The 12,609-nt window shown below is 39.9% G+C and overlaps 1 protein-coding gene across 1 annotated transcript; it reads right to left on the bottom strand.

The window, feature by feature from the left end:
• Positions 1–8,715: 8,715 nt before the first annotated feature.
• LOC143400225 (olfactory receptor 14A16-like) lies at positions 8,716–9,675 on the bottom strand. The gene has a single exon (XM_077109442.1). It carries the CDS (start codon positions 9,673–9,675, stop codon positions 8,716–8,718), a length of 960 nt encoding a protein of 319 aa, XP_076965557.1.
• Positions 9,676–12,609: the final 2,934 nt, after the last annotated feature.

The raw sequence follows: 12,609 nt of genomic DNA, 5'->3' as shown, positions 1-12,609 counted from the left end.
AGTTTTCCAGAGTGCCTCTTCTCCACCAGGAGAGAAGATCATCAGTGATTTTTCTCCCTTATTCCTGCTAGCATGTATGGTGAAATGATAGATTATGTTTGTGTATGGGCATTGAAACTCTTGCATTTAGGGATAAGTTCCAGTTATTTATGCTGTGTAACACTTTCCATGTGCTTTTAAACTACGAAGCATATTATTAAGCATTCTTCAATGTTTTATGAGTACAATTTAGTTATTCCTATGATGGGGTTTATTATGACACAGTCATACAAGCATGGAACATAATTTACTCTAATCCAGTCCCCAGTGCCTCCTCTTTCCCTCCTTTCCTCCCTCCCTCATTCCCCTTCCTCCCCTCTTCTGATGCTCCTTCTATATATGTATCTTTTAAATTGATCTTCATAGATACCCATAAAGGTAGAATTCACTGATATACTCATATATATAGACAGGACAATTTGATCAATTCATTCCACCATTTTTCTCATTTCTCATCCTTCTTCCCTTTTCCTCAGCCCCTTTCCTCTATTCCACTGATTTCTCTGCTTTGTTGATGGGATTCCTAAATTTTTCCCTAATTCTGCTCTTCCACACATGAGGGAAAGCACTCAACCCTTGATTTCTGAGTCTGTCTTCTTCACTTAGCATGATGTTCACTAGTTTCATCCATGGGCCATGGTCTCATTCCTCTTTATGGCTGAGTCAAACCCCATTGTGTGTTTGTACTGTATTTTCTTAATCCATCATCTACTGACGGGCTTCTGAGCTAGACCATGACTGGCCAGAGTGAATTGCTCTGCTGTAAACATTGATGAGCCTGTTTCACTGTAGTATGCTGATTTTACTTCTTTTAGGTCAATTCCAAGGAGTATGATTTTAAAAATACTCACCAGCGATATCTGTTTTGTGTTTAATATTTTTTTCCCTTTGGCTTGGCATAAAGTAATGCTAGTCTCAAAAAATGAGTTAGGATATACTTTCTGTCTTTTATTGTGTAAGAGTTTTGTTAAAGTTCTTTTTATGATACTGGGTATTGAACCCGGGCACTTTATCTCTGAGCTCCATCCCCAGGTCTTTAATTTTCATTTTATTTTGAAATCAATCTTGCTGTTTTGCTGAGCTTGGTGTCATTCTTTTAAACTTTTGAAGAATGAAGTTCAAGTTGCATTGATTTTTCTTTGTGATTTTCAAGTTAGTTTTTCTTTATTTTTTTCAATCTCTATTACTCCATTCTTTCCTAAGTTTGTGTCTAATTTGTTTTTCTTGTTCTATGTCTTCAATGTGTAAAGTTAATTGACTGCTGTGAAGTCTTTCTTTTTTGAATCTGAGTATATTCAAATACAAATCTCCTTTTCCCACTGGTCTCTTGGCATCCTTTCAGTTTTTGTGTTGTTGTGCTTTTATTTTCATTTTTATACAGAAATTTGCTGATAGTGGTGGCAATTTCTTCTTTAACTGCCTGTTTTCTCATGAGACAATGTTAATTTACACAAATTTGTGTATTTATCATTTTTCTCTGTCTTTGCTATGTAGTTGCAATGCGTATTTCAAGTTTATCCCTTCCCTATCACTGGGTGGAGTGTTATAGAGAAGTCTGTTAGGTCCAGGTGGTATGTGGTGCTGTTTTAGTTTTCTATATTCCTATCTGTTCTCTGTTGTAGCTTCTAGTTAAATTCAATTGGGTATTGAAGTATATGAATATGAGTTCAGAGCTGTCTCTCCCTTTCCTTTCTGCCATTTTTCTCAAATTATCATGAAGCTCTGATATGTGGTGAATATGTGCTCATGATTGATAATCCCACATGTGCATGACCTTTTATCATTATGTAATGGCCATTGTATTTTTAGAAGTTTTTGACTTTGAATTAATTTGCATTCTGATATTTTTATAGCACCCTGGTATCTTTCAGTTGCTTTTTTAATGGAATGCATTTCTTTATCTTTTTTATTTTAGCCTTTGTGTTTACTAAAATATGAGTTGATATTCTAAGAGACAGTAAAAGGTTGGATGATTTTTAAAATCCAATTTGCTCACCAAATGCAGTAACACTCACCTGTAATTCTAGCTGTTTGATAGAGACAGGAGGATCTCAAGGTAAAAACTAGCTTCAGCAAAAGTGAGGCACTAAGCAACTCGTTGAGACCCTGTCTCTGATAGGGCTGGAAATGTGGCTCAGTGGTTAAGTGATTCTGTGTTCAATCCTCAGGACCAAAAAAATTTAAAAATTCAATTTACTGATGTGTGTATTTTGATTGGAAAATCTAATCCAATTACATTTAATGATGTTAATGACAGAGGACTTCTTCTTGTCACTTGTTGTTTTCTATGTGTCTTTGAGCTCTTTCATTTTTATTTATTTATTTATTGATGTCCTTTGAGTTTGATTATTATTTGTAGTGACATATTTTGATTCACTTCTCATTTTTATTAAGTAATATAAATACATGTTGTGTGTGAGTGTGTGAGTGTCTGGTTAACATGGGAATGATATCTATCAACCTAAGTTTATCTTGGTTCATTACACTTTGTTTTAAAAAGTCACAAACTTAATTTTGATGATGCACAAAATTTCTACTTTCTTAGATTTCATCTTACTACATTAACAATGTCACAAATTACATATTAACATGTTATCTCCCAAATAACAATCTTAAAATCATTTGGATGTTTTTTTGTTCTAAACTGTAAGAAAAGTTAAATGTGGAGAAATCAACTGAAATAACAATATTAATAGCTTTTATATTTTCCTTTATCAGAGAACTTTATTTTTATATGACTACATATCACTGTGTATTGTCATTTTTATTTTAGTTTAACCATTTCTTGTGGGACATTTATAGTGCTGATTAACTTGCTTACTTTTTATTGTTTCTGGAATATCATTATTTCTCTCTTATTTTAAAGAGTAGTTTTGCCATATATATAATTCTCATCTGTTAGTTTCTCTTTCCCAGTGTTAAATATATCAAACCACTCTTGCAAAGTTTCTACTGAGAGACTGACCAGTAATATTCTAGAGGATTAGTTTCATGAGTTGCTTTTCTCTTGTGCCTTTTAATATTTTCTTTGCCTTTGCTTTAGACACTTTGATAATAATGGCACTTGGTCTTCATCTCTTTGGATTTATTTTACTTGGAGTACATTGAGTGTCTTGGATTTGCAGATATATTTACATATATATTTATTTAAGTATGTTTTATTTTTGTATGTTTTTACAGAAGGTCTCAAATCTTTCTCTACAATCTGATATCATCTTGTAAGTTTCTAAGAATATTTACTTTTTTATTTTCTTTTTGTTAGACTTAATAATTTCAAATTAACTGTCTTCCAGTTTCTTGATTCTTCTTTTGGTGAATTTGAGTTTGATATTGAACATTTAAGTACATTTTCAATTTATTTTTGACTTGTGTCTTCAGAATTTTTTTATTTCCTTTACTTTACAATTTCTATATAATTGTTGGTACTTTCACTTTTTCCAGGTGTAATTTTTCTATATTGCTTTCACTCTTTCTTAGTATTTTCCTTTAGCTTTTTGAATGTATTTAAAGCAATGGATATTAAATCTTTGTCTAGAAAATCTGGAGTTGGTGTCTTTAGTATTTGTAGATTTGTATTGTTTCTTTAACTAGACACATTTCCCTGTTTCTTTGTGTGTCATATGATCTTTTATTGACAAGGGGGCTTTTTATAAGACATCAACTATATTCTGCCATTTAAGGCTGGTTCTATGTGTGCTAGAAACATCATTGATCTGAAGGCTCACTAAGAGGCATCTTTTCTCAGCTTGTGTGTTCCTTTCCCTGTGCATGTGTCTCCCCACAATTCTCCCAAGGTCATGGATGCTTTTATATGTATTCACTTTCCTATGACTCTTATCTATTCTTTTTCATAGAGCCCTGATCACTGGTGCACAGGAAGCCAGTCTGCTGAATACCAGTCCTGTAGAGAGACACCACCCACTATAGGGGCATGGGCACCCAGCACGGGGCCTCACCTTCCCCTGCTCCTTGGGACCATGCTTTCACACAGGAGTGCTCCAGGAGCTCTTATTTTTCTTTAGTTTTTATTTTCTGCTCAGGGAGATTATGTGGGAAGACATTAGTTAAAACCATACAGAGCACCCAGAGAAGAATCTCCATAAATCTATTCAGTGTGATGGTGGCTTCAGCTGCAGTGTCTGCACAACAGTAGGTCCCTAGTCAATGACAGTTGAGGGGTGACAAACATCATTTGCTGAGGGTCCCTTCCTGGCACTTGAATTATTAATATAAGATTTATAGAGACACTGTGGTTGCTTGTTTCTAAACACTGGGGCATGAGCTTGTCACTTGGTCCTCTGGGTAAAATGAGAGGCCAAGAGTAAATGGTGACCCCTATAAAATCAAGCAACCTGTGCAGTCTCAAGTCACTGCTTAGAAACTTGCTTAATGGAGATTTAGACATCAAAAAAGTCTAGGCCAATGCCAAGCTCAAAACCCCTTGAGTTCACCGTCAGGGTGTGCACTTTCCTGTGGGAAGGGGCAGCTCCTCATGCTTGTCAGTGGGTTACAAGGGCCTTGTTTGATGCAGGTTTGAGAATATTCAAGGATAGGTTTTCTGCTTTTCTTCAAATTTTCTGGGTAAACAAATTCTAAATCCTTTGAATTCAGGATACACATGCTCATCGTCATTAATATGATCACATATTTGCTGAAATCTTTACATCCTAGCCAGTATGTAGGTAGAGAAATTATAATGTGCATTAATATTAAAAAATGATTTCCAAAAAGTAAAATAAAATTTCAGTCACTTAAAAAAGAAATTTGCAATATGGGAAAAAATGTCAACATAAAAATTTTTAAAAATGAAGATTTTGTTATTGTAAAGGTTCAAAAGTGGACTTCACATGAAATTATAGTCTACATCAAAATCAGTATTTAGCTGCAATAAAATTTAAAGTTTCACAATGGTGTCATGGAATGGATTGCTTGAGAAGGAATTAGTATTATGTGCAATGTATTATAAATGAAATTTATTATAGCTTATTTGGCAAAGATTTTTCAGATATTTAGAAACAGGAGATAGAAAGAGATGTCTTGGACCATGCAGCATGAGCCCAGCTCTGGCCAGGGTGGGCCACACTAGTGGTGCCAATGGATGCCCACCTGCAGCTGACACTGTGTAAGAAATGGTTAGTAAGGAGGAAGCATATTTTCCTCAACTTTCGTGGGGAGTAGGCTGGAACTCAACTTTAGTTCTTTCTTCATATTATTTAAAAGGTCTGAAGTCTACATGGATCAAAAGCTTACTTTGTATGTAACTCACAGTTTTCTCCTTGTAAAATATTGAAGATAAAAAGTATATGCTTTATATTCAATTTATCATCCTAAACTTAAACAACTCAAACAAGATGCTATACTTATGATCCACATGTTCTGTGTAATTAAACTAGGGTAACACATGGAAGTTTTTTTTAAAAAAATTTTTTTAGTTGGACACAATATCTTTATTTATATATTTTTATGTGGTGCTGATGATCAAACCCAGGGCCTCGCATGTGCTAGGCAACCACTCTACGGCTGAGCCACAACCGCAGCCCCAAAATGGAAGCTTAAAGTGTAATCCTCTGTCTTGAATAAGCATAATGGAAACATGATGTAATGTAATATATATTAATTTCTGTTTAATATCTTAAATTACTTAGTTTCTCTTATTTGCTATAAAATGCATCGTCATTTGATACATTTTATTCATACACCATGTGTCTTTGTAGGGAATTTCACAACCGTGCATGCTTATTGTTGACTTCCAAAATGCAATAAATGTATGTCTCAAAGTAATGATAGGATTTCCATGGGATTTTCTAAACTATGAAATTGAAAGCCTTAACTATGATCTTATGTACGTCTCATCTGGAAAAGCTGCTAGAGTTAAAGGGTTTTCAGACTCTATAGATCACCAGCTCACCCCTATGCAGAACACTGGTAAGATGTGCTGACTGAGTAACCTGAGGTCCATGCTGTTCCTTGGTGAGTGACCAGGTGCCCAGGGACATGGTGCATGGAGACAAGAAGGTGCCAGCCCTACAAACCCTGGGACCGAGGCTGCAGTGAATCAGAACTGACCTGAGCACCGAGGCTGCAGTGAATCAGAACTGACCTGAGCACCGAGGCTTAGAGCAATCTGTGGCATCTCTAGAAAGACAAAGTGCGGAGGCAGCAGGGGGGAAAAAAAACGGACACTCGGGTCCTGATTGGCTTCCATGTGACACCGAGTGAGCAAAGCGTTGAGTGCTGAAGATGGACACAGAGAGATACTAGGGTGTGTTAACACACACTGTGTTCAGCAGCATTGAATATGATTCCATGATGAGCATGAGCATCTGTACATATGATAATGAACCAACATCTGAGGTGCAATGTGAAGCCTGAAATGAGTTCAGTAATGGCCAAACCGCGCCTGCACTGACCTACAACAGATCTAAAGATGATAAAGTTCTCCATCTATGTTTAACTTTCTTTCTGCACCAAGGATATGAGTGACTAATAATAGTGGTTAAAAGTAGCCTACAGCACCACCCAAAGTCAAAGTAAACAATATTCTCCTATTTAGTGTAGTTGAAATAAATTTACTTTGGTTGATACATTAAAAGGACATTGTACATATTCTGAGGCACCATGTGATGTGCGCATTCCTTGACATTGCATAATGTTTAATCAGGATGGACACATCTATTCCTCAAATATTTGCCATTTGTTTATAGTGAAAACTTCCAAAATCCTTCTTCCAGGTTTTGGAAATAGCCCCTCCAAGCGCTGTCATCGATAGTCGCTGTAGAGTATCAGGGCAGATCTTTGCTCCTGTGGAACTGCACCACTGACCACCCTGGGCCACCCTCCTTCCTCCCACCCGACTCTCCACCCTCTGCTGACCACCCTGCAGCTCTGCACTCAGTGAAGCAGCTGTTTTTGTTCCAAGTGTGATGGCGCTGGGCAGCGCTGGCTTGTCTGGGTCCGGCTACTTCACCAAGCACAGTGACCTCCAGCTTCACCCACGCTGCCACAGACTGCAGATTCTTGTCTTTCTGAGGCTCAGTTTTATTCTGTTAATAAATGTACCAGCACTGTCATCCACTCATCATACATTTGGTGACACTGAAGACTGAACTTGAGTGCACTCTCCACTGAGCTGTGCAACAGGCCCCCAACCTTTGCATTTTTAATTGTGACTCAAGGTCTTACTAGGTTTCCCAGGATGGCCTTGTATCTTCTATCCTCATTCCTCAGCTTTCCTGGATGTTGGAATTGGAGGCTGCACCTCTTTGGCCTTTCCGATTTCTCAAGTGTTCGGTGGACACTCTGGCATCCATTTCTAAGATACCCTGAATGGAGCTGCAGGACTGTGGTCCTGCTGACCTCCTTCTGCACACTCATGTCATTTCCTTTGTGTAGGTACTCAGCAGCAAGTCTGCTACAGCATATGGTAGTTTTATGTAAAAATAGAATATTGATAAGATAATAAAAGCAAAAAGATAACATGATCTCTAAAGATAATAAAAGGGAAAACAGAAGGCATGCTTCAATGTTCCCTTTTTCTCCAATGAACATTTATGAAGATGTTTCCTTGAAGAATTTTGTTGCCGCATATTGTTATTTATCTTAAGTCATCAGACAGAAAATGAAGAAGGTCAGTTATAATCTCTCTCTCTCTTTCTCTCTCTCTCTCTCTCTCTCTCTCTCTCACTCTCTCTCTCTCTCTCTGTCTCTCCCCATACACCCCCTTCTCTCCCTCCCATCTCTCTCTCTCTGCAGGTAGGAGCTGGGAGTAACTGAGCTTGGTTTGAAGCATACTTTCCCTGAAGGTAAATGGAAAGATATGAACGTTCAGTGATGAAAGAGAGATATTAATGAGCACATATTTAACAATTTCACTTGGTAGTTCCATGCAGTGGTTAATGGAATAAAATAAATATATTTTCAAAGTGTTTAGAAAAGTCAATTGTTTTAATATAGTCATGACTTTTGCACAAAAATTTTTAAAGAAATTCTTCTAATTTACCTTAACACAAAATTGTGTACAAAGTTGTGACCAAGGGGCATGGCCAGTACATATGCCCCTATAGTGGTGGGAAAGCTACCTGTGTGTGAAGAATGCGACTCCAGGTCATACCTGCCTCCTGCTCAATTGGTATTTAACATATGCTCTTTAGCTGGAGGGATACTTTATTTACTAGGTGTTGTTTTGCATCTAAAGGTACAAGAAATGACTCAGTAAACAATTGCTACGAAGGCAAAGATACAACACAACATCATCAAGAGTTTCCTACTATGTGAGGGAGGTCCAGACCTCCTTCCCATTTACCAGGAGACTTTGAGGTCACCCAGAGCATGTTTCCTCTTTGGCTTTCAATCAGTGACACCAGAGAGTCCACAGCCTTAGTTGAGTAAGACATTTAAACAACTAACTTGAAAATATCTGAACCCAAGATATATGATTTCATCCAAGAAGTTGGAGACAAGAGAGCATGATGGGAAGAGGAGCAGACCCCCAGTGCCCCTCTGGCAGTTCTCCTGGACTGCAGTGAGTCAGACCAGGCCCCCCCTTCAGTGATAACCTGTCAGCGTCTTTCACTCCAATTGGATCACGATCAGCACCAAGGTTGCAGGAACCCTGAGACAAGAACAGGCCAGCTTAGAGGAGCCTGGAACATGCACAAACATGGAGAGGGATCTGCTCTATCCGTGGAGGAACAGGAGCATGTGCTGCTTTGTCAGGAGCTTCCCGGTGACCAGCTTCTCCAATCCTGCCTTCATGGCCTTGTTCCTCAGGCTATAGATGAGTGGGTTGAGGGACGGGGGCAGCACAATGTAGACCGCAGAGAGCACCAGGTCAGTGGAGGAGGAGGACCCTAGGAGGGGCTTCAGGTAAGCAGTGAAGGCAGTGGAGAGGAGAAGCACTACCACTGCCAGGTGGGGGAAGCAGGTGGAGTAGGCTTTGACCCACCCTGCTGTGGATGGGATCCGCCTGACGGTGGAGAAGATGAAGATGTAGGAGACGACAATGCAGGCAAAGCAGCCAGTGTCCAGGATGGCACTTATGGAGATGAGCAGGACTTCTGCAGTCATGTTATGGGAGCAAGAAATAGCCAACAACTGCGGAATGTCACAGAAGAACTGCTGAATTTGACGGTTTCCACAGTAAGAAAAGGAAAAGGTGCTCACAGTGTGCATGGCACATACAAAGCCACTGCTGAGCCAGGACAGAGTGACCATCTGCACACAGGTGTCCCTGCTCATGATGGCTTCATAGTGCAGGGGATGGCAGATGGCGGCATAGCAGTCCATGGACATCACTGTTAGGAGACTCACCTCTGCAACTGCAGAGAAAGGCACCAGGAAGACCTGGGCCACACAGCCGAGGAATGAGATGGAGTGGCAGTGGGTGACAGAGTTGGTGACAGCTTGGGGCACCACAGCAGAATTGAGGCAGATATCAGAGAGGGACAGATTCCTCAGGAAGAAGTACATGGGCGAATGGAGGCCCGGGTCCAGGGTGGTGATGGTGATGTTGAGGCCATTCCCCACCAGGGCAGCCAGGTAGGCTGCAGTGAGAGTCCCAGCTTGTAGGAGCTGAAGGTTGCATGGGCCAGGGAAACCCAGGAGAAGGAAGCCCGTGAGCCCTGACGTTCTGTTCATTCTTGATGAAATGTTCTGCAATAAAAAGGACAAGTTGGGTGGAAAGATCAGGCTTGATATTTGTTCCTATTTAATGTGTGTGTGTGTGTGTGTGTGTGTGTGTGTGTGTGTGTGTGTATGTGTGAGAGAGAGACAGAGAGAGAGAGAGAGATATCTTGCAGTAAAGGGGATTCAATGTTGGCTTTAACAATAAAGTTTTTCTATAAAATTACAGTTCATTGATCACATTTTCCATGGTGTCTTATCGTGTTTTCTGAGTTTTTCCTTCACAAAGTCTGAATGTCCTAATGGAATGCAGCAGCACACAGACATTGTCACAGGAGCAGGGCCAAGCAGCCCAGGCCTCTAGAGAATAGTCCTGCTGAAGTGTGAGGAGTGAAGACAAGGATGTGCACTGTCCACTACTCATGTGCCCTGGCTAGTCCCAGGTGCTTTGCACCTTATTTCCCAGTCAATGGACTTTGATTTCTACTATTCTTCCATTGTGTCAGTTTCTGTAAGAATATGTGTGCTTTTGTCTTCTCTGTGTGAATGTGCTTTCCTCCTCCTTTTACTTTTCTGAGTCCATTTGGTCACCTTGGTGACTGATTAAACGTCTTAACCCAGATCCTGCTCTTGGCTTTTGTTTCCTCACCTTTCTTCTTGTGTTTCATGTTCTTTTATTTTCCTGATTTTTGTTTCTTTCTTTTTTCTTTGGAGGGATGGCTGTAGCCTGCATTTTGAGACATATTTCTACAAAAATACGAAGGCGACAGAGGCAGAAATTCCTGCCAGGCTTTAATTTAAATGCTGATTCACAGCATCCTAATCTGTCACAAAACCAACAATAATAACTGTTCATGAATGATACTGTATCACTGAAGGTCACTGTTACTTGGTTCTTTTTAGTGGTCACATATTGGCAATTTAAACACATCTTTATTAAGCTCACCATTATTTTCTATCATGTCTTACTCTCTTCCTCATAAGTGAATTAAACTTTCCCTTATATTTTCAATAATATATTCATTGATTACAGTGTTGTCAGTATCCTGTTTTGCATGATGAGATTGTTGATATTTGCTTTGAATATTGCTATATCCTTAAGCCAAAATTCTACAATAAAGTGGAGTCTTTGAAATAAATCCTGAGTTCATGTTTTAGAAATTAGCATTGAAAATATTGTTTTATGCCCTGTCATCTGTATTAAGGAGACTAGGTTTAGAGATCTTAAAATTGTCGTCTAATCACCCCCCCAAAAAATTTCTTATTAGGACATTTGGATAAGAATTTTCTCCAGACCTATGAAAACCTTAAAAAAATTACAGTCAGCCACAGTATAAGGGAAAATTGTAACTCACTGAAGGCCTTGTCCTGCAGGACATGGGAGCAGTCCAAAGCTCTTGTAGGCTCTGGGGAACTTACTGGTGGTAGGCAGAGGCTGTGGCTTCCCTCATCTCTGGGGGTGTGGAGCCCTGAGCTGCCTGCTGCCTGTGCTGTCAACAGGGCTGTGGAGAGGAGTGAGCAGCAGCAGGAGGGTGGGGGTTATGTCTTTCCCTGACCCGAAGGTTGAGCTTGGCATGGGTCCAGAGGGAGATGCTGCCTCTACTGTGACTGTCACCCTGTTCCCCTCAGTGGCTGAGGGACACACCTGGCTGTCCCTGATGTGGTCACAGTGTCTCTCCCCTGACAGCCCTCTCAAGGAGCAGCTTCCCACACTGGAGTAGGGTCCAGAGAGGCCAGTGAGGCCCCCAGACTCCATCAGTCACTGAGGTTCCTGTGGGAGAGACCGGGGCAAGGCTTCCCCAGGGATGCTGTCAAGGTCCGGTCCACCTTCACCAGGCTGTCTGTGGCCATGGCCTTGCCTTCTCGGAAAATCTGAAGAGACTAGCCCAGCCTTCTTTATTGGAATCACTACCCTGTTTCCAAGGCAGTAGTGACATACTTTTTCAAAACCAATTTCCTCTTCATGAGTAGGTTCATTTCTGGCTTTCGGTTCTGGTCCACTGTCCAAATGACCCAGATTTTCAAAGTCCTGTGCTATTTTAGTTATGTACAGCTCTGTGGTAGGGTTAGAAATAAGGTCTTAGGCTTTCCCTGCTTTGTAGTTTTTGCTCATTATTTCCTTTCTTGTGTGTGTGTGTGTGTGAGTGTGTGTGTATGTGTGTGTGTGTTTTCACATGATTTTTAAAATGGTTTATTCTCTGTGAAAAAGGAGAGTTTATACAGTGATTTCATTAAATCCGCAGACCTTTGGTATATAATATATAATGCAGTCATTCTTCCAATGAAAATTTTTAATTCTCAGTAACTTCTTTAACCTTCTGGTTGAATTTATCACTACATATTGCTTTGAACCCATTATAAATGGGTTATTCATCTTCATTTTTATGATAGTTTGCTGTTTGGTTACAGCATACTTCAACTTTTTGAATGCTTATATTGTATTTGTCAACTTTATTGAAAGTGCTATATCAATTTAGCAATTTATGTGTGTGTGTGTGTGTGTGTGTGTGTGTGAATTATATATATTACCTGTGTCCTCAGCAAACAATGAGAACTTCTCTTCTCTCTGTCCTATGTGGATGCATGTTCTTGCTTTATCTCACATGCTTGTTCTGCAGTCTTTCAATACCTTGCTGGGTAGAAGTTTCAGGAAGGTGCCTTCATGCCTCTTTTGAAACTTCCCAAAGATTCCTCCCCTTTGCACATTGCTGGTCTGAGCAGAGGTTGTGGTTCTTCTGTCCTGGCCTGGGGCAAGTGCATGAGCCTGTGGTTCCTTTCCTCACTCCAAGACTCCTCCTCTGCCCCTCAGCATGCATTCCTTCATGCTGCTTTCCTGTAGGGCTTTGCGTCCTGCAAAAGGATGTGAGCTCTCCCCTTCAGTGCTGATTGCATTAATTTGGATTTTCTTTCTTTCTACTTGTTAATCAACTTACAGATGTGTTGGTTTTG

This window comes from Callospermophilus lateralis, chromosome 5 (genome assembly GCF_048772815.1).
Source record: "Callospermophilus lateralis isolate mCalLat2 chromosome 5, mCalLat2.hap1, whole genome shotgun sequence".
NCBI classification, from domain to species: Eukaryota; Metazoa; Chordata; class Mammalia; order Rodentia; family Sciuridae; genus Callospermophilus; species Callospermophilus lateralis.
The sequence above is the reverse complement of the archived record's forward strand: the minus strand, read 5'-3'. Positions and strand labels throughout refer to the sequence as shown.